The sequence below is a fragment of the Triplophysa dalaica genome, chromosome 5 (genome assembly GCF_015846415.1).
Source record: "Triplophysa dalaica isolate WHDGS20190420 chromosome 5, ASM1584641v1, whole genome shotgun sequence".
Classification (NCBI taxonomy): domain Eukaryota; kingdom Metazoa; phylum Chordata; class Actinopteri; order Cypriniformes; family Nemacheilidae; genus Triplophysa; species Triplophysa dalaica.
Genome location: NC_079546.1, coordinates 6813323 through 6840747, shown reverse-complemented (window position 1 = coordinate 6840747; position 27425 = coordinate 6813323). Strand labels below are relative to the sequence as shown.

General features: G+C 38.2%; 1 protein-coding gene and 1 long non-coding RNA gene across 5 annotated transcripts in view; one reads left to right on the top strand and one right to left on the bottom strand.

Moving 5' to 3' along the window:
* plxna4 (plexin A4) overlaps positions 1-5772 on the top strand; it is a 186480-nt gene extending 180708 nt beyond the window's left edge. For both annotated transcript variants that reach the window (XM_056749417.1, XM_056749418.1), the window contains 2 exons: positions 1860-2010; positions 2469-5772. In XM_056749417.1, coding sequence (XP_056605395.1) covers positions 1860-2010; positions 2469-2564 — 247 coding nt within the window. In that variant the 3' untranslated portion in view covers positions 2565-5772. The remainder of the gene's footprint in view (positions 1-1859; positions 2011-2468) is intronic.
* LOC130421510 (uncharacterized) overlaps positions 1-27425 on the bottom strand; it is a 70050-nt gene that overhangs the window by 12146 nt on the left and 30479 nt on the right. For all 3 annotated transcript variants that reach the window (XR_008906826.1, XR_008906825.1, XR_008906827.1), the window contains exon 6: positions 2760-2860. This is a non-coding gene — a long non-coding RNA (uncharacterized LOC130421510). Of the gene's footprint in view, positions 1-2759; positions 2861-27425 lie in introns of those variants that run through there.

The window sequence follows — 27425 nt, the reverse complement described above, 5'->3', positions numbered from 1 at the left end:
TTACGGCTCTCACGACGCTCTCTAATTGGTTGTTTACGGCAATATCACGATGGGCGACAGATTTAAACAGACTGAGACAATTTCTCTATTTCCTTTTTGTTTGATGAGACGGTTTGAGATGGGAACTTTAAGAGGCGAGTTATAGATTAGAGATGTGCACCATGCTGAGACTCGACACATACTGCGGGGCACATGAAGGGCTCAGAATTACACGGCACAAAAAGACGGCGAGAAAAAGAGCGAGTCAAGGACAGGTGTTGAAGTGCTGCCTTTGATCCTTTCATGTCTTTATAAATGCAAGGGTACATCTTTGCGGTTTTATGGGAATAGGTAAATGAGACTGCGTTTGGTCAGGCTGCGTTAGGGAGGAAGCTGAATTCACAGTTAGAATGTAATCGCTGTGCCCTTGAAAATAGTGTGTGTAGATAGGGGAATGTGGGGCAAGATGTGCCAGCAAATTTTGGAGAAAATGTTATAGCTATAAATAATGTGATTTGATGATAAAATCTATTTAAATTATATATTAAAACTAGTCCTGTCAAATGGATTAATCGTGATTAACAAATCCAAAATTAATGTTTATTTACATAATATATGCGAGTGTGTATATATAAATACACAAACATACGTTTGTATAAATTTAAGAAATATGTCTAATATATATTTCCTTTCATACAAGTACACATTTATATTTGTGTAAATATTTGTTAATATTAATAATATGTATGCATCAATATATACATATAAATATGCACAACACACACGTATAACATATGAACATGATTAAAACGAATACAGATTAATCGTGATTAATAATCTCAGTATATTTTATACTATAAATCTTATATTTTGTGTATAAAAATAATAATAAAAAATAGGGTAAAAGTAATAATTCAAGAATAAAAGCAAAAAAACAACCTGTGTCACATCTTACCCCACTCCCCCTATCTGCGTTGTAGTGATTTGCAAAACATTCACGATACGAGGATATAATCAGCACAGTCTCGCTCTGGCAGAAGAATGGGTGACATTTAAACACAGTATTAATTAGAGCCAGGCGAGATGCCAGTCATTAGCCCTGGGAAACAGCATACCGGAGAGCGAGTAGCCAAACTCAAATGAGCTTGTATAGTCTGTACCTGTCATTTGAGATAGATACATTTGGGAGGACACAACTGGGTAACCTCTCGCTCTCTCTCTCTCCGTTATTCTTCACCAATAACCCCATGGTGCATTGCAGCACGTACCTGCCACTCAAAGCGTTCACAGAAGCTTAGCGAGGTAGCTTTGAGACACACACACATGCCAACAGTTAGTCAGTGAATGTGTTGAGTCCAGGAGTTGGCATGGCGCAGGAATTAAAAATGTAAATGATCTGACTTAATGAAAGAGTTGACAGAGCCTGCGCAGCTGCAGGTGACAGTGACTGATTGCATTTCCACCAGCATTCCTCGTTCACTCGCTCAAGCACCCGCCGCCCACTCAAACACAACAAAGAATGTGTCTGTGTGCATTTATATATACGTATGCATTTTCTTTCTACTGATTACTTTATCAGTAATGCTTGCGTGAGGCGCATCAATGGACGTTCGCAGCATCCTATAGATTCTGCTGATCTCTGTAAAACTTTCAAGGACGACGGCCTACTAACTCTCGCAGGCACTCTCTATTGTCGGAAGTAGCTGTACCGGCACAGACAGTAAATGCAGGAGGGATTTCTGGGGATGTGATGCATCCTGGAACCCTAAAATGCACTATTGTGATTGAATTATAATAACACATTACGATCAAGCCCGGTCACCTGTCTGTGTTCTTGACGTCCATTAAGAAACCTGTTCTATGTGTTTGTGTTTCCACAGATATTATTCAGACATTAATAAGATGCCTGCGATTAGCGATCAGGATATGAACGCCTACCTGGCAGAGCAGTCCCGCATGCACATGAACGAGTTCAACACCATGAGCTCCCTCAGCGAGATCTACTCTTACGTGAGCAAATATACAGAGGAGGTACGACAAACACGTGACCTAAATCAGTAGATCGACCTGTATGTTTTTTTCAATCTTACCTGTTATACGGGTGAATCTCACAAAGGCCAGTCAATTATAATGAGATCAAATATCACTCTCATTCGGGGGATTGTGCAAGCAAATGGTCACAAAGCAAAAGAATCTGAATGATTTGACAAAACAAAAACCTTTTCATTGAGATTATGATGAAATATGACCCTGGCATGTTTTCATGAGATTCACCCATGAAACCTCATAATCCTTCAAACTGACAATGACAAACCACACTAGATCAACAAGGTCGGTGGGTGGTGTGGGATTGAAATGAACTGAAATAAAATCACTTTGAAAGTACATTCAGTAAGACGATCCTCAAAAGTGCACTAGATGTCGTGAAGATGTAATGTATGATTATATGGAGGTGTGTGTGTATCTGATATATTTCCCTCTGCTGGCAGATCGTGTCTGCGCTGGAGCAGGACGACGGTGCCAGAAAACAGAGACTGGCCTATAAACTGGAGCAGGTGGTCGCCTTCATGAGCCTGGATAGCTGAGGACCGCATTTCCCAGAGTGCACTGGGAGATCCATCCGAAACCGAGCCGTGCCTGAGTGAAGACTGTCCATCTATCTCATCTCTTCTGTTCGCAATCTTCCCACAAAACAAGCTTTTGCATCATATTAGCTCTGCTTCCTAGAAGAGTAGAGATGGGAACTGAAGGGTGGGCGGAGGAGCCAAGGACTACATTACCTACGATGCAGCGGACTGGGTGGCCATCCGGCTCTGCTGTGTAGAGGAGGGATGGCTGCCTGCGAGTTCCCCTTCAACGTGTCCACCATCCTTCTCCCTGACTGAAAAAAGACAAAAAAAAAACTTTTCTGTTGCCTTCGAAATTTAGCTGATAAGCAGAAACCAAGATGTTTGGTGTCAATTTGTTCTGACTTTTATGACTAGGGTAGAGTACGGCACTAATATAGAGTCATTGTAGTGCTTTTATTAAACACTGAAACGCAAGACGGCAAAGGTACTGCACGCGTCTGAAGAATGCAGACCATACCATTTCAAAAGACACAAAACACCTCGAGAATATTGCGTTTACAGGACACGCAAGATGATTTTTGCATTTTACGCACCCGGGCGGGTGCTTTGATAAAGAGCTCGTGCCTGCTCGTTCACACTTTGAAGAAAGTGAGGTGTATTAAACCCTTTGGGGTTTAGCAGGACACAGGGAGTAAGTGCTTCAATCGTTTCGTCTCTTCCAGGAGCTTACTTGCTCACATCTCCTCCATTTCACCCCCAGCCTTCATTTTGGCATCTGTCTGGCTTGTGCACACGAATTTAACCTCTCTCTTCTAGATGAGTGGAGAAAAAAAGCCAAGGTTCAATCCCCTTAGAAGCACACAAACCCACATACACACACGTCTCCTTGCAGTTGCAGTGGACCTACGCTGTTCTGCAAGTTGGCAAGATCTTTATAAGCACACGTTCAATAGCTTTCTCACTTCGCTTATCCAGTAGAAGACTTTAATTACAAATTAGCCAATTCTGAATTAGTTGTTAAAGGGGGATTGAAGATGATGCAATAGTGACGGTATGAGTTGCTGAAAGCGCACACATGCAACCTGGCACTATTTACTGCTACAGGGTCGCCAGATAATGAACTTTCCGGAAACCCACATATGAACAAAGTTGGTCAGCGAAACACCAAAGGAGCCCAATTTAAAAGAAATGCACACACACACACACATAACAACAACAAAATCAGTGCAAAGATTGTCTCGGAAAATAAATTACTCCAGAAGACCCAAACACAAGGCACTGTTTGTTTTATAACCTGCAGAATAAATCTAACGCTCCGTATCTGCTGTCCAATATTTATTTCTCCTCATTACGCCGCGCACGGCACAAAGCTCATAGTTACACTTGTTCGTCCAAGTTTGGTTACTGCACAAGAATCGACTTACTGGAAGAATCAGAAAAAAAACCCTGAGCTGAAGTTTTAGGGCTTGCTTGATATGGAAGTGTATTGGCAGCACTGTATCTTACATGGGCGTTCGACTCCAAACGAAGAGTCGGAGCGGCGAGGACATACAAGTATTTGACGTTAACTTTGGCGAAGGGAAAGAGTCAAGCTGCCCTCTTTTCCATCGTCCTCTGACCTATGAGCTTTCTTTTCCCTTGACAGCGTTTCACAATGTGGTGATGTGAATGTGTGGAGCTCAGCCCGGGTCCACCTTGGGTTCTTTATTGGCTTTTTCAGCGCATGTATTTCAACTTCGAAAAAATGAAAAAAATGAAAAACGAAAAAATAAGCCTGGCAATTGATGATGTGGACGTGTTCTTTTCTTTCTTTTGCTTGGAAGAACGAGATTGAAGAAATGGCTGTCATCTTAAAAATTGCAAACCTTCGTTAGGGTGGAACCTTTATCCTGCCCTCGCATTCTACTGCCATAACCATGTTTTGTGAATGTGTTAGATGCTAATAAGACTAAGGTGATTCCTTACGCAGATATAGTATATACCCTTGCATGCTGACCTATTTGGATGATATGAAATGAACTGCCTTGCTAGCAATTTATCTAATACTACTAGGAATTTCTAAACAGAACCAAACTCTTGTTAGGCTTTCATCAGACTCCTTTGCTCACGAGAAAAATCCTATTTCTGTCCGGCTGATTGCCTTTCTCAAAGGCCGTCCAGCCGAAATTTCTCAACAAATGTCGGACCACTGCATCATTAGTGTCCACACACCTGTCAGGTCCAGATGTTTATTGGCCGGAGGTTCACAACAAACATGACATTTACCAATTTCGACACACACAATATTTTTTTTACATTTATTGTTGTCTTTATTGAACGCCTCTAAGGAGACGATTCCCTTCAGTGTTCAATTGGACCTCTCCATTTTCTGTCCATATATTATAACATTTCTCCATTGTTTGTTAGCCTGCAACTGTTATATGTTTGAATCGTTTTGAGGCAACCTAATGTTTTCAGGACTCATCAAATCAGCTTTCCACCAAATTATTTTTTTATATTATTAAGAATATTGTCTGTGTCCCTTTTGCCTGCGTTTTTTTCAGCGTAGCTTAGTTACAGAGGATTGTTAAATGGGGTATTGCAGGAACGTGACTTCCCTACAGATGCTTTTAATACGATTCTAATTAAAAATGTTGTCGCTATTTTAATGTATTTTGAATCTTTCAAACCAAACCCGTGTTCATAAGCGAATAAGCAAAATCTTATTATTAATTTACAAAGTCAAATTGAGGTCTCAAATGAACTAATGGTAAATTAATTGAAAACCCTGTTTGAAAAATCTTATTCGATGTTCCTGGACTTCCCCACAACAAAAAGAAAATCTGTTACGTTGTACGTTCCATTTTTCATGTACGTCCGCAGCAGGTGTCATGTGACAGGGCCACCCCCCTCCTTTATGTCCAAAAAACCTGATAAAGTTTCCACCTTAAACATTTTGTAAGAACTGAAAAGTCCTTATAGCTCAGTGTTATAGCAGGTGTTACAGACCTGTTAGAAAAGACTTTTTAATATTTACTGATTCGATGCAAGAAAACGAGTTACCCTGATGGGAGGAGAGAAAGAGAGAGAGAGCGAGCGAGCGAGAGACCAGCGGAAAGGCAAGCTTCTCTAACTTTGTTATAATTAATTGTATACCTGTGTATGTAAATATAATGCATTCCTATTTTGCAGTCAAGAACAAAATACTATTTGTAATATAGAATAAACTTTATTATGAAAAAGATGTCTTTTGTCTTTTATTTTTATTTCCCTCCCTTGCTTGGAATTTGCAGAGCGCTGTTACCATGGAAACATAAGCTTGGTGACCACCCACTTATAAATGATGGGATTTTTTTGTTAAACATTCTAATATAATGAGTTAAAGGAATAGTTAACCTTCAAAATCAAAATTATGTCTTTTTTCTGCAAAACACAAGAGATATTTAATAAAACTGTTGACAACCCAAAACCATTGATCCCCATTTACTTCTCTTGTATGTATATAAAACCAACAGTGTTCTGAGACCAACATTTTTCATAAAACTCTTCTCTTGTGTTCTGCAGAAGAAATAGTCAAACAGGTTTGAAATAGGGTGAGTAAATAATGACAGATTTTTCCTGTTGGGTGAACTATTTCTTATTTAGATAATTTTACATAACACAGTATGGTGCTGTTGAACTGAGGCAATGATTTAAGAGACTGTTGTGTATTATCAAATATGTTAAAATGATAGTATGTGAGACATTCGTTTGTGAAAAACAAAAGATATTTTGAAAAATGTCTTCGTGGTTTTGTATCCATACAATGGAAGTCAATGGGGGCCAATGTTGTGTGGTTACCAGTGTTCCTCAAAATATCTTGTGTGTTATGCGGAAGAAAATCTTACAGGTTTGAAACGACACAAGGATGAAAAATTTATAAAATATTTTGGATTTTGGATGAACTATCCCTTTAAGTAAACATTCTATCATTGATAGTATTACAATTTATCTCGGAGCATTTTTTTTATGATTCTCATCAAAACTACATAAAATAGTTCTATGAACACATACTTAATATATTATGGAAACTGAAGACTTAAAGAAAGTTTTTGGAGCAGCAGTGGAGAAGTGAGACCTCCATATCTTTGTGATCTGATTAGAAGAGGCAGAATATGGATCTACTGATCGATCTGTTAGCTCAAACTTCATGTCTGCCCTCAAACGGACCTTTGAGTTTTTTTTCCTGTAGAGGAGGTCTCAAGCATTTTTACAACCATCACCTTACAGGAAACAAAGTCTCTAGACTTCAACCTTCTTCTCCAGCCCCAATGCCAGAGGGCAGAATTGCCACCTTTATTACATTTCATCTCATCGCATTGTATGGCTTCTGTCAGTTAATGAGAAACCGTTACCCTGCAGAACTGCGCCTGTACTTCCCTCTGACCTTTCGCTGTTTCTCTCTTGGCTCTCTCAGAGGAAGGTCAGAGCTAGAGGATTTTAAAACCTCTTCACAAAAATGTCACCCACCAACAGGTGCTAAAAGCGTCTGCATGTGTTAAATGATGTCTTGCCTTTTAGCCTTACGCACAAGGTCGTCCGACCGGCCACGGTTTACTGCATAGTGCTCTTATAGTCCTTCACAATCATTTTCTTTTAAGAAATAATCTTATTGAATGTATCAGTGTAAAAACTAGAGTTTTCATGGCAGGCAACAAGCTTATTTCTCAGTGAATTTGTGAATTCTGTCTAGTCGAGGAAGCAGTGCAAGCCGGCTAATATAAATGCAGGGTGAATGACGGCAGACTAATTCCTGCGATTGACTAAAATGACTATGGACAGCTGCGGGGGAGCAGATGGAAGCAATTAGCATTATTAGTTGGTTGTGCTTTGTCCTATGTGTCTTGGTAAACATCTGTGAAAAGACAACAGATTTTGAAAGGGCTCCAATTGAGTACACAGACAAATCCAAACAGTGATTTCAACTCAACTGAGCTGACACTGAAGCTTTATCATCCACAACCCACACAGAAAATCTACCTGTTGCAAGCAACAGACAACTTAAGAAGTGATAAAACCGCACATGTTGTACACTTTGGTTTTGCTGTGTTTTTTGCACCCGTCATAGAGCAGCACTGCCCCCCACTGCCCTTACAACTTTCTTTCAACCAACATACACACCTACTCTACTATCTTGCATACATTGCACATATCCCCTACAGTACCACACCCCTCTAAACACAAAGCTATTGATCTAGTGCTTCTCTGTACCAAAATGTAAAATGAATTCACACATATTGGCTATTTTGGAATCAATTACTTGCATGGGTATATTTTTTCAAATGGATTTCAAAGACTGTGCAGCTATGTATAATTTTCTAATAAATGTAGGACACGCTGGCAAATGCATGTTTCATATGAGGGAAAATTGATTGCCGGGCGCAGGCCATGTTCAATTTCTCATTTCGTTGTTGTGTTTGAAAGTCTCCGAAAAAATTGCCTAACAATAAAATTACAGTTTTGTTGTGTGGTGAGATCTGACTCTGGCATTCTCAGACTAATATTAAGACTTAAGGCTCACAACAGAGGAGCTGTATGCAATTCTATCCAAAGGCAGAATATAAGAGAAGAGTTTTCTGATTTGTCTATGGGTCTAGAGGAAAAAACAATGATATAAGCAATTAATTGAGACATTATTTCCAAATCTAAGATATGGGAAATATGGGAACTATGCTGTGTTTGAGATAACTCTGTTAGAATATCTCTCTACATGTTACTTAATGACAATAAGTTAGTCACACATAAGACAGTATATATAGAACAGAAAAATCTGTTGATGCATAAAAAATATATTTAAGGGGTTTTTTTCGTTTCTTTTTGAACAATAAAGTAATTATTGATCTGTCTTGAGTTGGTCTATTTAAGTTTTCTATGACTCAATACAGCTTTAAAAAAAATCACCCCACCACCACCACAAACGTTTTAAACACAAGCGCTATAAAACATCCCTAAACATAGTCAAACAACATCGACGGATGTTAGCGAAGATTAGATGTGTCCCTTAAAATATATTGCCTAGCAACAACCATTCCATAACATGAGCCATATACAACAAACTCATCTGATAAACAGACTCCTGCTTTACTTACACCATATTGCATTTCAACAACTAATTAGGTTAACTCAATGTGAACAAACATTACACATGTGCTAACTACACCCCTTTCAACACTATTAATATATTTAACAGTTAAAAAAAGTGCCTTGTTTTTTCCCAATAAAGTAACAAGAATGTCTTGGATGCAGATCATGCATTTGTTCTCAAAAGTAAAACGTTCACGTTGTGATATTTTTTGTTATTGTATTATGTTAACATTACATTTACAGTCACACAATTGGGTAGGATTTATTTTCAAGGAACCTTCCCGACAAGACCAGTAAATTGTCTTCATAGTCTACATTTATAGATTCATTGTTACACAAACCCCTAGCAACAAAACATTTTTTAGATCATGCACAAAAAAACAACAGCTTCCATCTATCCTCATGCTTTTCCCCTACACTTCTTCAACCTGTATGTACACAGATCTCTCATCTGTCGTTCTCTCTGGCCGTCTCTCTCCTTCAATCACTTTCCAGACGGCGACACTCTCTTCTCTCCAATATGAACAGAGCTGTAATTAAATTCTTTCTCCATCACTTCAGTCAAACAGTGGAGAGATGCCCATCACCTGTGCCTGCCCGCCCGTTCCCAGTCTTAGCCTGAATACACCCATAAATACAAACAACTGACTCGACATTCATTTTGATGCTATTGATTCACATCAAGATGCCGACAGACTTGAATGCTACACCTTTGTTGCATCTCTCACTTTGTTTAATCAATACATCACACAATGCGGAAAGTTTAAAAACTGAAAGAGTACATTTCTGATAAATTAAACTTGTGAAACGGCACGGCCTACAGCACATAAACATCTACAGATGAGGAATTTACTTGCATACTATATACGACACGGGTATCCGGCGAGAGGCATGCGGCGTTGTCGTACCTCCTCTTACCAAAATAAAATATGCTAGCATCTTACCCCCCAACCCCGCACACTCGACTCTGTTCATATTTCATTTTGCTGTAAAGTTTTCCTTCCTCCCACTGGGTGGAAGATTAAAAGGCAGAGATGGTAGGCACATAGCCGCTGTGAAGCAGATAGGTGCATCAGAGAAACTTTGCGACGCTATATTTTGTGAGATCTCATTTCAATTTCTCTCCCCATATGGAGGGGTCATCATTCAGAGACTCTGTGGTGAGATCCAGCAAGAATTCAACATTCAACAGCAGTGCCCTTCATGCAAGCTGCACCCTCCTCACGGCTGGGTGTGTTAAAAGCACATGCTCGTGGCAAGTTATCTGTTCAGTTTATGGTGTCTTCACACCGTGATGAGTGAGAGGCCTACACACAGTCAAAAGTTCATGAAGACACAGATGAACTTAAATGGTTTGTTCACACAAATAAGAAAATTATATTGTCATTAACTCTCTGGTCATTTTAAACCTGTATGACTTTCTTTCTTCCGCAGAACACAAAAGAAGATATTTTGAAGAATGTCGGTAACCGAAAAACGGCGAAACCCATTTACTTCTATTGTATAGACACAAAATGAATGCAAGTTATTTGGGACCGCCATTGTTTGGTTACCAACATTCTTGACAATATCTTCTTTTGTGTTCTGCGGAAGAAAGAAAGTCATACGGGTTTAAAATGATAAGAGGATGAGTAAACAATGACAGAGTTTTCATATTTATCCCTTTGAGTTTGTTTAAACCCACATGCTTTCATGTGTACTCTTAGACATTTTCAGACTTGAAACAGAAATTATTTCTATTCTTCTGCTTTCTTCAGTTTTCATCTATGGCGTTGTGGGAAATAATCAGTATATTATACAGTATATCATGACGCAGCTTTTCACAACACAAGGGTCAAATATTTTTACATAATGACCTATAAATTCCATAATTGACCATTGTCCCTGACAACCAATCATCTGCTACGCTAATTTCCAATCCCTCATATCACTCCACAGTCTCTTTCATCCACCATGATGCATTAATGTAACATGATGTGGCAAAAATAATTACAGGTCCATCTACTTATTTGGTAAGTAGACGTGTAATAGGATAATGCACAGACGGTCTTTATAGAAAAATAATCACCAGGGTTCTGATTGACCTGTCAGAGTTTATTTACCCATATTGACCACCTGACCTGCTATTCCACGAATAGAGAAAATCTGCATATTGTGCACATTGACATACCATTATATGTCAGTATGTTGCATGCATCAGATCAGTACAAAATATTTAATACACCCATAATATACACTGCCATTCCCTCGAACAATACATATGTCGTATGTACCCATGATATACTGTACATTTGAGGCCATTTCATCAAACAAGAACTATAAAGACTGCATATGTGAATGAAGATGTTTGATGTTAATGGTATCCCTATGAAAATCTCATTATTTCAAAGCAGGCAAACACAGAAAAGCCTTTTTCTCCGCCTGACATTACAATTCATGAGACCAATTTGCCGATAATGTTTGTCCATTGATACATAATATGTTTTAGAACACGAACGCCTGCAGAGATAAAAATTTCCATTTATCTTCATGAGTGGATGAATGTCAAAATGAAAACGCGCATCTCTGACTATTAACTTTCCGAGAGGCTAATGTTTAATCTGACATTTACTTTCAAGTTAAAAGTTTGACAGTGCGCCTCCTATTGGCTTCAAAACACATCAATCAACCGTGTCAGAGAAGCCCAAGAACCTCCAGTTGTCATTGAATGATACGTTCAATGATTAATAGCTGGACAAAACCAATCGATTTTCGTGGGAAAAAGGGGTGTGGTAGTAGGCAAAAAAATATTCTTTTCTCTCCCGGTCATTTAGATGGATAGAGTACCATAAAATACCGCAACTTCAATTGTAACAAAGCTTGAGGACAAACGCAGTCATTCAACAAGTCAATAATGAGAAAAATGATGTTGAAAATGTCCCCAGGGTGAAAAATTATTCTTCAATAGAGCATTCATTTAGCCATTAAAAAGATGCTTTTCTTGTCGCTGTGTATGCGAAAAACCAACAGTGAATTCCAGATGTCCAAAGCTTTAACCGCCATCCATCAGGATATACATGCAGTATGGCACTCTGCCCAGACGGGTCCAATTATTGACAGGCTTAAAAATCACTAATTCAAAGTGACCCTTTCTGCTTCCACATCCACAGTGATATTTCTGGCTAGTCATATGTATGACAAGGGCACTGCAGCTGTTGTTAAAATAACATCCATATGTTTACTCATAATTAAAAAGCGTACTGCCTTTAGGCTGTAAACGCTGTAAAATCATTGAAAATATGAGTAATAAGTGATGGGTGAAAAGCACAAGGCTGGTGGATCAAACATAACTCCTTGTAGTTCTTTAAAATAAACCGTAAACAAAATCCCTACATTGAAAATATTCTCTGGGCTCAACGTTGTTTCAAATAAAATCTACAGTCCACTGTCAGAAAAAAAAGGTTTAAATTGTATATTTTCTGGGGTGGTACCCAAATGTTCTTTTTGTACCTTTTTACCTTCATTTAAATGTTGTTCCGTTTTGGGTACATGATTGCACCCTAATGACCTATACCTTTTAAGCCAGGCAAATGTTTTGTACAATCATGTACCCAAAAAAGGAGCATTCAACAGTACCACCCCAGGGACAGAAAAGGATAAATTTTAAACCTTTTTTTTCTGACAGATGTTTATGTGTTTTTAAAGGACAAGGTAAATAAACACTACTGAAATAAAACATTAAAATGCTGTATTGGTGCAGTGACATGTTTGATGGAAGTGGTGCAAGACCAATCCATCAAAAGACCTTCATAAATGTACAATGTGAGCTTTTGGAACTCGGGAACAACCCAGAATGTTGTCTGAACTCTGTGATTTGAGTTGGGGGTTTAAGGATTTGAACATGCAGATATTAACATATCTGTCACTTTGAATGTTATAAAAACATGACTTTTGTCTTTTATCACCGTTCCAGGTACAAAGTAAGAAATGAAAGCGCTTGTCGATCTATGAGCACATCACGTGTTGGACAACAGGATGCTGCACTCAGAGAAAACACAGGTGTTATCTCAGAGCAGAAAAAAGCCAGGCAGTCTGATATGTATTATCAGATTTCCCACAATCCTTTGGGCAGATGAGGGAATGTTGGGAGACAGAATGGAATGAAGGAGTCCATTTCCCTGTGAAGGTGAGATAATTGTGTGTAGTATTCGGCACTAGTAGGCCTACATGTGTTCTGGGAAACAAATCTAATGAAAATATTGACCAATCCAAAATGACGCTGATGAAGCAGACAATTCCAGTCATTTTACGATTATTTAAATTCCCCAAAAATGTCCAGAGAAAAGCAGTCTGGATGGCTTTGGTTTAACACGTCAAAAGTTAAACTTAAAGTTTACAAGATTCCTAAAAGTGAAACAAAAACACTCATGTATAGTAAAATAAATTGCATTTGACTATTTAAAATAAAGCATGACTGATGTTGCCAGCCAGTCTATTCTTAATGTATTTGCACTATATTCTATCAGAGTCCCGCTAAAGTTCTGGCTGAATATAACTGTGTGTTCACAAGAGTTAGTTATGGCCGATACTGTATATTCCACGCGCTTCCATCTGCCTCCTGGAGAGTCACGAGTCAAGAACCCATATGGTTGTTTCTAGGGGTTTAGAGCAGAAGGTGGAAGAGGGAAAAGTCTGTGCAACCCAAGGCCTTGGACGAGAGAAATGGCTGTCGACATTCAAATGACAGGTCATGAGCCCTGGGTGGTTGACAGTTTACTTTAAGATGAAGCAGAGGTCATTGCTTACATCTACAAGGAACATCATCCACTACATGTAAAACTACAGTACTTTTATAACCCACATAATTATTTGTAATACTTGTATTGGAAACACATCATCATCAACATCTCTGTCCGCAGCTAATCATAGAAAAACACAAGCTTGACTCGACCGTTGCACCCTCAGCCTTCATTAAACAGCATCCTTAAAGTCTTTCCACTATTCTGTGCTGGAAAACCGGGAGCAGGCTTTTAAAAACCTGAATGCTAAAGTGTTCTTCAGAGCACCTGCACGGTTGAATGGTCTTCAGATGGCAATTAGGAAATGGCCTGTGAAATGACTTGATAACAGCGGACTCCAGAGATGGTCGAGTCCAATTCATTTAAAGCTGTGTTTGTGGTTGCATGCCGGGGCTTTGGGGGCTCGCTGATAGTACATTTAAATTAGGCCTTGACCATGGCGGTCTGAAGTCAACCCTGAAAAACATCATTCAGCGGATGGAGAAAGTGACAGAATCTCTAAAGCCCTCTAATAATACAGCGACATCTGAGTGAACACGGGAAAACTCTCTCCTCAAAGTCTGTCATTCACAAGCACGAGTGAAGAAAGAAATACACATCTTTCTCTGAAAAATAATGAACGATGGATTTACTTTAAAATGAAGCATTCTGATTTTGGTCTGTTGAGTTACTGCATGGCTTCTTGGTTTGGGTCTCAGCTTTGTGATGGCACAAAAATGACTTCTAATCAATGTATGCAAATACATTTAAATTAAATTTATGCATTTGGCAGAAGCTTTTATCCAAAGCGACTTACATTGCATTATTCTATACATTTACACTTAAGTATCTGCAATCCCCTGGGATCGACCCACAACCTTACGTTGTTAACGCAATGCTCTTACCACTGAGCTACAGGAAAACTAATAGGAAACATTTTAATGAAAAAAGGTTAAAAATGAACAATGAGAGAAAAGAGATCCTGAAAATGAACAACAAAAATATAAGAAACCATTTTTTGGTAATAGGAGCAATTTCAGTAAGATGAAAAATCTCCTAAATATCTGCTGTCACAGAGACATAACATACTTTCTTGGCTGGTACAAAGTATGGTCATTAATCTGTCATTGGTAGGTATGGTAAAAAGGTGTTTTTTTGACCCTCTGTCATACTTGTGGATGCTCCATGATGTGTTCAAAATTTCCTTAGTTTTGCTATTATCACGATAAAACAATAAATCTTATTTTGTTGAGTCTTGCATTAAACTTTGTTACTCTGACTAACCCTCATCAATGCAAATCGAGATGCTGTAATGTGGTATCAAAACAGAGACTGAACGTACACCGAGATAAGCTAATTGGTCTCCTAACAGAGCTTATTCTGAGGTCCATCACATAATTGCATTGATGTGTGACAGAGGCCCTTCCCCTCCTGGAAACCGGAGATATTTACATTCTGACTATTGAGATCAGTGTTGAACAAGCTCGGTGTCCTCATTAGAGGGACGTACAATGACATCACATGGCACTAAATTAATTAGTGGGGAAACCGAAGATCATCTCGATCTCTACAACAGAAAACAGGATGAGAATAGTAAACAAAGTAGTTTGCTATATATTTATGACACTTAATGCATGTTATGTTATTTGCCAATTGACCGCCATTCTGTGCTCTGTAAAACTGCAAATTCAAGGAAATGATTAATTTGTCCTCTAAATATCATCCAAACATCATTGCATGTCATGTCACAGCCGGTTATTAAAGAGGACTATGTATGTAGTGATCAAGTGTAATCACTGGCCAGTTAAAAGCCTATCTTTCGTAGTGGTATAATTGGTGGAGGGCATCTTACGTGATTAGGTGGTAAGTCTGAACTGACACCTCATAGCCATGTTCAATTCTCATTTGGCATTTCATTAAAACCTCAAAGCGCTTTATCTAATGAAAAGTAAATGTGTCGTTGCGACAGTTAAATTAACATTGTTCATTTTAAATGGATTGTATTTTCATCTGATGCTATTTGACGAAAATTACACCATTCCATGCACCCACAGCTAATCATGTTTTACATTTATTTACAATCGTATCCACGGGCCGCTGAACTGAACATCATCAGGGACATGAAACACATTGCATCACTGATATATTAGATTTCTTTAGTGATACAGGACAATTCTACAAGAATCATGAGATTAAACTGACGTGAACTGTTTTGATACACACCTGCATTTATTGTTTAAATAAAATGTAAAAATAATGATCTTGCAGTATAAATTGCAGATTCAAATGCTATACCTATACTTAAAATAAAGCAATACACCATACACATATACTTACATTTATTTGTACTTAAGTGTATATTTTCTGGCTTGGGAATATTTGTGTGATTTTGATTCATTCATTGTTGACCATATTTATTTTAAGCATCTTGAGGCCACTGGTCACATTTCTACAATTATAAACCTGAAATTAGATCTCTGGGAATTATATTCTTTTAATGGACCCTTTGTCCATGTACGACCATTCAAGAATAATGAACACCATCTGGGTTAATGACCCAAAACCCGCCTTACTAATACGACTTGGTCCTGAGCTATTATGTTTCTAAAAAGCCATAATGACATTTTTCAAGCGATAAAGGTATTTGAAACCAAAAACAAATAGACTATATGAACAGAAGTGATAAAAACTAATAAACAAGTTAATTGATTCAAGTAATTCCAACCGAAACAAAAATTAAAGAGTTTTGTTTCCATCTATGTTTCACCAGTTTTGGAAGGACCATTTGCAGAGAGCATTGTCGTGTTGGAATAGAAACAGATCCTGCCCAAACTATTGCTATAAAATATTGCCCTAAATTCTCTTGAATATCATTATACGTTTTAGCATGAGGATTTGTGTTCACTGAAATGACTAAAATAGTCAAACCTTTTTATTAGAAGAGGGTCTCCCAACTTTTGTCCATAGCTGTTGAAATGCAAGACTGTAAAAAAGCAACCTATAGGTTTAGTTTTCAGTTTTCTACAGTCAATTCAGATACAGTATGTCAGAAGAAATTGAAAGAATGTTAAGTGGATGAAGACAAAGGCTAAATGTTTCTCATAAATGCCTCTGTTTAAGAGCATGACATAAACCATTTCAATAAAACGAAGCTATCAGACAGATATTAAAACAACACACGTAAACCTGAACGCAGCACATTGCTCAACACGGTTTAAAAAATGCAATTTTCCGCATACAAACAGTGGAAATACATTTTTCTTCTTTCAACGAGGCAATCTTTCTCAAGATCCTGCATTCATGTGGGGGCCATTTTAATATCCTGTTTAATGGTGAATGAGTATCTGAGCTCAATCCAAATTGTTCGCTTCATCTTCCTGTTTCACATCACACAGCTCTAACAGTAAAACAAATGTCAGATCATCCAATCAATAACGCCTTGCGTCAAACAACAGACTACAAGGCTTGAAAAGATATCTACGGCATGACAATGCTAACCGCCTGACAGATCATGAAAATTAAGCTTTTTATGCTTTTACAAAAAAATTGCTTTTCAGTGGGCAGAGAAAGAGAGCTTATAGAATAGAAGATTGATCCTGATACTTCTTTTCTCATCAAGTTTAAGATGAATCATAATCGCCTAAAGGCCTTAATCACATGTAGCATCACAAAAAAAAGAACATAGTGAAGGAAAAAAGTGACCCAGTGATAAGAAGAATGCTCTCTGGTGAATTAATGGGAGGAAACCAATTGCTTTTGCCTTTTTCGGCCTTACTTTCACACGGACGAAGCTGGAACATCGTAGGCAGTGACATCATTTACAGTTATGCATTTGGCAGACTTACATTGCTTTATCCTATACATTTTACATAGGTATTTGCAATCCCCTGGGATCGAACATAAAACCTTGCGCTGTTAACGCAATGCTCTTACCACTGAGCTACAGGAAAGCTTCAGGACATCAGGACCAAACAGCTCGCAAGAATATGACACAATCGCTAATTACAGATGAAAGCGGATGACAAGAGAGAAGCATTTGATAAAGGTGTGAGGGAGTGGATGTGGGTTCTAATCTAATGTTGTCAGAGGGTGGTGATATTTTCAAGGGATGAAGGATGAACAGGTCGTTGAACTAATGCACTGAACTTTACCGACCACCCTTCACATCACTTCGCTCTCCGGGTTCAGTCTGGCCGTGATACTCTAGAAACCGCCGTCTGTATGATAATCCTGTCCAAACCAATAAACATCTCCTGGAAGCAGTTTAGTCGATGATAAACAAATAGTGGTGACAGTAAATTGAAGAAAAGCAACAGGGCTGCTGCCGATGAACAGCACGAGAATTATGTTCCTGTAGACACGGTCGATAATTGTCGCAGGGCAACTTAAAGCGGTGAGAAAGTCAACATGAAATCCAAATGTACTTTTTCAAGTCAGCACTTGATGCTGTCCTTCTGAAACCTCGTACCTACAATTTTGTGATTGTTTGCCATAAATCATTATAATTAGTCATCCTTTATGTTTGTCACTGGGTTTTGAGTATAAAAAAATGCTTGTCAACTTTGATAATACAGTATTTAATCAAATTAAAATACGGAAAAACTGTGAATATAGACATCCAAGGTTTCAGAAGGACATTGATCGCTTCTTAAAACTTAATTTCTTGTTGCATAACGACATAAACATAATCACTTTTATTGTGCTTTGTTAAAAATATTCTTATGTGTTTGTTTTTAGTTTTGTGTGTTGTAACTTTGATGTTTGTAAAGCACTAACAATTGTTTTATAAATAAATTTAAAAATTATGCATTTATTTATAAATAAATGTGACTTGCTGACAACTTTTAAAATGAACATTCCAGGTTTTTCTGTACACTTTTGCGAAAAAAGTTTCTTTGGAATCTTACATTAAAATGTAAAGCTGGCTCCTTCTCTGAAACATACTCGTCTTATTTTTAGCCCTTCCCCTCAACTTCCTTGCTTCATTCTGGAATTAAACATCCAATTTAATTTTTATATTTTTTGCCACGCAAACATAGTTTAATGGTATTATTTACGAATCTGACAATAGAGAACATTTGTATCAGTCCCCTAAATAACTCAAGGAAAGATTTAAACCTTGTCTCTGTTATTTCTCGTCTGCAGTTACAGCTTTTATTCCCTTATCATAATGCAAAGATAATTCTAGGTAATTAGCTAGAAGACCGAAAATCTGATCTGGTTGAGGAAGTCTTTGGTAGATTTTCCGTTCAGTCATGTCAGCCGGCAACCGCGATAACTGCAGATGCTGGCCTGTTGATGTTTTATCTCTCCAACACTTAGGGAGTTTACAGAAACCCTGTGATAAAGAGAGAGAAAGTTGGTGATATACCAAGACAGCAGCTATAGGCTTCTGATATGCTACGATACTCTCTTGTCTTGCTCTATCAGCATTTCTCGAGGCCGTCTCTCCGCTCTTAACCTCCGGGCCTCTAACAGGACATTCTTGTTCCCCAAATAGCTCCTGATGGACAAGCAGTGAAACTAGTGTCCGCCACTTAAGGGCCTAATGACGGGGCAGATAAGAAGATGCTCCGGGGCCATGCTGTCATTACCTGCCCGGGCATCTGGATTGATGGAACAAACCCGAAATCTCATATCGTCAAGACGGCGAGCATCTCTCTCCCCATTAACAGCTCATTTCCCTTCGGACCCAAATTGAGTTTTGTCGTTTAATATTCAGAGACTTCTGTACCTCCGCTTGTTGCCGTCTGACATTATTCATCATTTAAGTGCCGAATATTAGATTGCGTTGCTCATCTCCACTTTATAAGCAGTCGATGAGGGAAGGAGATAAATCTCATGAGGATGTTGCAGACCTCTGGCGATTTATTACAGACAAAACAAGCGAGTGAGTGGAAGAAAGTTTCGAATGAACTTCTCTGCGTTTAGACTTCGGCTTTAGAAAGACTAATTTGGTTGAGGAAATTCCCAGAGGTACCTAAAGGGGGCACTATAAGAAGAATGACACGAGGAGCCACAGAGCAAATAAAAGCGAAATCTAGTTTAAGAACTCTGGGAAAATTGCACACAGACACTGATCTTCCCTCTAAATAAGTCTGGGCATGCTGTGTAAGGCACCTTAAATCAGATGTGTGTTTGATAAATGACTGGCCGTCTAAATCCCACAATGCAATGTGGAGGTAAACAATTTTCAAGAAGGCACCAAGAAAACAACACCTCTGCTGTGCTTATTACGGTTGTTTAGTGCACTTGAGTGGACTAGATGATAGAGGAGCACTGAACGTATCAAACTGACAAACACTGTATAAAGACTGTCCAGACTTCCAGATCTGACAGGACTTTGAAAATGAGACGACAAACTCACATTTGAAACAAAATAAATGTCTCAAGGACTTTTCAAGTTGATTAATATAAACAATGAATAAAACAACAAAAATACAAGTGCATGAAAACGCTGCCTTATTCTCTAGATCTGCTAGCATTATTTACAAATATGAGGGATGTACACACTATTTGATCTCATATTTCATAATATTTGCACAGTTTTATTTCTGTACTGTCAATCGTCTCGCCTCGTTGGCAAAAACCCGCCCGCTACAACTCCCGTAAGCAATCTTCATACCGAGACAGCTAGCACGAGTGCCACGGTATATTGATGATCCTATAAAGCAGGCTATGAAGTTCAACATGAAATTTAATGCCAACAAAACAGCAACAGGTGTTGACAATATGGAGCCTGGACAAACAAATTATCTCAGAATAATTGAGAGATTAAATCTCATTTTTTTAACTCACGTCTCCCCCTCTCTTCTCACATCTCTATCTCTCTTTCTCAATTAGGTGAATTTTAGAGATTCTATTAAAGCGTGGGTATAATCGAGAGGAGTGGAAGTGGGAGGGAGTTATATGAGACGGGCTAATCTGTTTGTGATTAGTGAGCTAATTTACACATCTCCAGCCATCATTCTCTCAAACAAAGGAAAACAACAGCCCGTTGAACTTGTTGGTAGCACCTTCATCTAAAGTGGGAACATAGTTGTAAATTTCAGGTGCCTAATAGCTGCAGTTAATCCAGCATCAGCAGTACTGCCTTAACACATTCAAGTGTCAAACAATTACCTGTGAATGTGTAAATCTTTAATACATCACTGCATGATATACATTGCGGGAAAAAAAACAGACCAAACGAGTTTAAATGTTTGTGAGATTGCTCACGGCAGAAATCAGGGTTGCCAGATTATTGTAACAAAACACAACTCAAAATATGGCCCTGTAATACCTAAAAGACATATTTTACAGTCACTGTTATGCATAAAATATCAATCAATAAAAACAGTTTATAGCAGGTAATTACTGACATTGTATAGACTGCTTCATCGGATGCACGCGCCAGCCTTCTGGTCATGTTAACTTCTGGTCTGTGTTTGGTTATAATAACAATAAAGCCTATTTTATATTTAATTTACATCAATAATAATTTATATTAATATTTTATGTTATATTATTTGTATAAAAAACAGCTATTGATTCTTTGCAGAGGTCAACCGGAAGTTACAGTAAGTTTGGGCCACGGAATGTTCGTTTACATATACAATTAATATATTCACAGTCTCAGATCAGACAGTGTTATTTTTGTTACAATATACATTTGGTAGATTAGTTTAATTATTAGGTTTACTATAATTTATGAATATGTCAAGTCTTCAACCTGCAGTAAAAAACAAAAGTAGCCCAATTCCGCTGGAAAACCTCAGAGTTGGCCACCCTGGCAGAAATGGTACATACAAAAATGTCACTATTCACCCCTTTTTTTTTTATTCTCTACTATGAGCTCATCAATCAAAACACTTAATAGGTAATCCACACTAAAATCATTTTATTGGCCCTATTAAGGTAACATTTAGTAAACTCAAATGAGTTTGATACGTCAGGTCTATAATCAGACTCCATGTTAGTAATCAAGAGTATTTGGTAGATTTCAAAGCATTGTCACATCTGCTCCCTCCCAGTACTGAATGTGACTACATCGTTGACTGAACGTGATGACAAATACTCCGCACATGCCAATACAGAATCAGTTTGAAACACAATGGCCATGAGCGGGGACGACAATATGCCCATGCAAATTAAAATATGCTGAATTGTAACGAATCATTAGAGGCACTCAGCAGAGCCTGTGCGCGGCAGAAGGGAGAAGACAAACATTATTCAGACTTTTTGATTGTAATTACATGCTACCACAGAAGGCAGGCAGACACACACATTTGTGTGATTTAGACATGATGATGGCCTGGTTCGTGCCATCATCTGTTGGTGTGCCACCGAGGTGATAAAATAATAAACAGTAGGTTTGAAATAAATAAATAAATAAACTGATCTTTGGCTTTGACAGAACTGAGCAGACACGACTGCAGATTCCATCGCCGTGGTAACCTGGGTCTGTGGGCTCTCATAGGCTTCTTTTCCAGCAATGTGATATTAGAAAAACCCCATAAGTGGCAAGACAGAGGGCACTGATGCATTGTGATGCAGAGAATTACAACACATTTAGAGACTCACTTTCAGAATTTGCAAAAGACTATATAAATAAACGTATCCTAGTCCTTCTCAGAAGCTATATCGCCAGTTTGGCGTGGAATTATTTTAATTCATTTCTTTACCCACTGAGCTTTTCTGTAGCTCAGTGGTAAAAGCATTGCGTTAACAGCGCAAGGTTGTGGTTTCGATCCCAGGGGATTGCAAATACCTATGTAAAATGTATAGGATGAAGCAATGTAAGTCGCTTTGGATAAAAGTGTCTGCGAAATGCCTAAATGTAATCTTTAATTCAAGCCTATTAAAAAATATCTGTGACTTAAAGCCTTAGCCAAGAGTCTTACAACGCATTCGTTTCTAATCACTTCATTTCCAAGAGTCTCTCTGATAACTGTTATGGTAATCTAGCGAATGAACACATAGGCACAGTGTGTTCCAATATCTATTTCTGCACTGACCCGGCTCATCCATCGCCACTACGTATCTGAGCTACACACAGTTCTCAAACACCGTTAAAGAACAACCACAGATGGCATCTGAATCTTGTGCATCATACTGACAGGAGAATTCATGGCACAGAAGGATTCAACCTGCAGCACACACATGCGCACGCTCCTGCCTCCCACGCGCTCCTCTAAAACAGCCGAATCTAATTATTCTTAATGAAACCCTCCATCTCAGTCACGGACACCACAGTGTGCAAGGTGAGAGAGGGCGGATGGATGGTGCTTGGTCACAGCTGTGTCTCAGTTCTCGTGTTTAATCTTTGAGGGAACAGTTCACGCTTTCTACAGTGGACATAAAGACAACTCTTTTTCATAGAAAGAGTTTCATAATTTTGAAACAATAAAAAGATCATATTCAATCGCCTATACATGAATCAAAAATAGTTACTTTTTTATTTGTTTCTAATACAAATCACTATGCTTCAGAGGGCTTAAATGGCCACTTTTATGATAATTTTATGGTGTCTCCGGACCATTACAGAACCAGTGCCCTTTCAGTATATGAAGAAATACATGACTATTATATTCCTCAGAAGAAAGAGAAAGTCATGGGTTTGAAATGGGAGGAGGTTGACATGAGGGTGAAATATTTTCAATTTTGGATGGAGCAGGGCACATGATCGAAGGCCTGCAACTGTATCTAACATCTATAACTACGGTGTTCAGCTTGTAATAGATCATAACATTCAAATGCAGACTTCATACGCAATACACAGGGGGGCTAAACTATAACCGGCAAGATTTTATAAGTTGCTGTATAGATGCCTTAATATACTAAAAACTTAAAAATGCCACGATCAATTTTAAAAAATGAAGGTGCCTGATGATGCCATAAAAGAACAGTTTTGGCTGAAAGTATATGGATAGTGACCCATGGTTAAAACTAACAATGAAGATATATCTCTCTTATTCTTTTTATATTATAAATATAAATACAGAACTTATATTGTTAACAGCTTCTTTTCAAAAATTGTACACCCTAGGACACATGGTACAGTTTATTTGACAACTACCCATATGCACAAGTTGCGTTCCAGTACCAAAAGAGATATCAATATGGTCAGGCTGAATCTAAACATCAAACACAGAATAAAACCAGCCAATTGCTTATGTTTCTAAAGCTCTACTTAAAGGAACCACTTGTTTGTATAATATCCTCCTTAAATCACATTCTTAAGCCAGCCAGGGATAAACTTGGACACAAAAACTCTGGACACAAACCGACCTCAAGGAGGATTATCACCAAAATGGAAAGCACAATTTGACAGGAGGACAGCAGGAACAATTTGATGATCGATTAAATACTAATCTATACTAGACTTCGTGACCATGGGAGAAAAGGCTATACAAGACGATGTAGACGATCATAAATATGTTGCATCTCAGTCAAACACACACCACAATATATACTAATTCTTTCGAATTCTTGTAATACGACAGGAGATATTTAGGATTTCTGTGCATGGAAATTTACAAAAAAACATTAACACAGCTCATTAAAATCTATAAAGACTATATTTGACTACATGTTTAAAGTGACCAATGAAAGGAGCGGAGACATCAGCTATTGTCCCACCCCCAAAGTCTCAAAAGTCAACTCGACCAACGTGTTGAACAGACGCCTGAGCAAAGAGCCATGTGTTTTTATCTCGTGAATACTGTTATGTGTGTGAGTTTAGGGTCTGAATAAAGGCCATAATAAACAGCGTCAGAATCTTGTAAACGGTTCCCTCTCTTTACAATGAATATTGTTGTATATCTTTTGCCTTTGTGTAACACCCACTGGAGTGTATTCTTAACAAGCCAATTCTGCAAAAACGACTGCAGAACAAGCCACATTTGTTTGACCCTGATCCACACTGAATATATTATTCTCAGGCTTTTCATCTGTAAAGTGGATATGTTTTTCAGTATTTCACAGTTTGAGACACATCTCTCTGCTTTTGCACTTCTATTTGTGGTCACATGCTAGTGAAATACTGTCATCAGCTGTGTGCTGAAGGAACTTGAGAAAAAACGAGGGTGGTGAGGGGAAAAGAAAGAAGGAGAAAGTAATGAAAAGAGAAAAAGCTGACACTGAGGGCGCTATAAAAAGGACAGATGATGGGAGAGAGAGGAATGAGTTGATATATTGTGTGGACTTTTGCACATTTTAAATAATGTCTCACACATAAAGCCCAGTCAGTCATGAAATTAGGCTTTTACCGTTTCTATAGCAAACATGGAGACTTGCAGCGCCAGCCTTGAACTGAGCCAATAGCTGCAAGATGTTATAGTGTAAAAACACACATTCCCTGAGACAACAGTGTTGAATAAATGCCTGTCTTTGTTAAATAATGTCTTTGAATTTTTTTTTGGTTGAAAGAGTTGCATGCTAAAAATTAAATAAGGATATAGCTAAATGTAATATGGGAAAAATGAGGTACAGTATGTCCATCTGGCAATATATAGACAGTTTCGTTGTCAACAACATCACACCTTGAGTAGTTTTAATTTAATTGAATACAATTCATATACAATATAAAATATTCATTAATGAATACAAATTTTATCCAAAATAAATGTATAACCAAACTCAGACCGTAGGTTAACTTTGGGCCAGCATATTCGTCCTATAAAACCATCTTCAGGTCTAGTGTATATAATAAATGCTCACATCTAATTTTAGTAAATAGAAAACGAAATGAAATATAATTAGGTATATTCTGTGTCCGTTAATTTATTTTTTGTTATATTCAAACTATAGCTATTACAATATCAGATTTTCACTACACGTTATCGTGACCAAAATAATTCGCAATAGCAATGCTATCGTGATATCAAAAGGTTTTTTATAAAAAAGGTTTTTTTATCAAAAGGTTTCTTATATTTGACTCCATTAGTCAAAATTGTCTTTATCTTGTGTTTTCACTGTAATTAGGCCAATGAATGATTCAAAATACAAGTGTAAGGAGGCAGAGAGAAGTTTACAATTTTGCGATATGTGTGGACGATATAGATATTGAACCGTGGCTTTTGATATCACGATCAATACCGGTATATGGTGCCAACCCAATGCAAACTTGAGTAAAAGGTGTCAGTGATTAGTCAACGATGAGTCACAACACTTCCACACCCTAAAAAGCCTGAGAAACAAACTTTATTTACCAAAGACTCGGACTCTCCTTTTTACACTTCATTAAATAAAAAAGCAATGAATGTGACATTTACATTTCAAAGTGATTTTCATTCTTTACAGCAGAGAAAGAAAAATAACTTTCACATAAAGGTCAATAGACACATCTCTGGGCCCAGGCGTGGGAGAACGAGTCAAGTCTGTGTGCTGTGTGCTTCTGTGTGTGTGTGTGTGTGTGTGTGTGTACAGTAAATGTGATGTGTGAAATGGAATGAGTTTGATTTATTGAGATAGTAAATGAAAAGAACGTTGTCAAATTCTCCTCAGCTCACAAACTCTCTACATCTCACTTTTTGTCTCTTGCTATCTCACACTCTCTCTCTTTGCTGCAATGCGCAAGTATGTTAGTGCACAGGCCCTGCCGAGCGGCACTTATAAGAACACAGGAAAGACAGCATTGTGGACATCTGCACTGTGCTGTCTATCTAAAACCTCTCTTCTCAATCATTCTTTTCATTACCATGATGTCATTCTTCCTCTTTCTCTCCATCTCTCACTGCTTCCTTGTCCTACATGACAGCTGCATTTTAACTCGACGTGTAACAATAGCGACTGAAAGCGTTTTTCAAACATTTACTGCCAATTGTCACTTCGGCTGGATTTCATCTCCCCACAAAAAGATAATCGTAACACCGAGACAGTTTGTCTAATGCATCTTGATCTCTTTTGCAAAAGCCCTTCAGAGTAAACTCTGCTTTGGCATTGTGCTGCAATTTGAGCAGCTTTTATAATGCACGTTCATAGAGGATCGGAACGCAATTGCATATTAACAAGCATGCAAATGCATTCCTCCCATCTTTTGAATAAAACTAAGAAACAGTGTTATGATTACAATGCACATTAACAGAGTAATTTATTCAAATCTTTTAAGTAGTAAGAAAACTAGTTAGAAAATCAAAGAAGTTTTACTGTAGCGTGCTGGATGAAGTTCCACAAGAAAATTTTGTAGACATGCTGCATCAAACATGAACCTAAAACTGATAATTGTAGGTGCTATTAACTTTTTTTATGAATATCTGTCTCAATTATATTGCAGACAGTAAAAATATGTTGCATATAAAAGTAGTAAGCCATTGAGTTAATGTTTTCATTATCAACATTTTCCCCTTCAGGCCCTGTTGAAAAATGAGTGTAATCCCTTCCAGGTTTTGTACCTCACAACATTTTATTGCTTTTATATTTTAGATGTCATTCTCTCTCTTTCTCCCTCCCCCTAACACAAATACACAGCAGGCCCTCTCCAAAGCACCTCAGGACCCCCGAGTGTGCTGGAGTGTGACCCCGCTCCATGGGTGAGTGTGTGCCCTCATTATAAATTACAGAAACACCCCAGTGCCATGATGGCAGGACAATTAGTGGCCGGCGAGGACCTAATTACGTCCCTATGATCTCCTTTAATGCCCGAGTCTTGGCGCACGCGCCCGGGGCAATTTTCCTTAATTAAGCAGTTATTCCATTATTGCAGATTGACTGATAGCCCCAACCGTGACTACTGTATGACCTCATGAACTTCAGCAAGACAAGGAGAGCTCTTCAGAACCGGCTGAGGAACCACAGCGGTCTCCTGCCCAGAGATGGGAGTCAACATCACTGGACGGTAAAGTTTGAGGCAGCACTTATTATTCTAATAGGCACTAAATAAACTGCAGAGGATCACAAAGTATACGGTTTAAGGTTGTTTAGGACTTGAATCGAGAGAAGGGAGCATGGCAGAGAGCAACTATTGTTTTCTTAAAAATATTGGTTCCATTAAAATACTATATCACTGACAGGGCAAATCATTTTTGTATTACTAGAA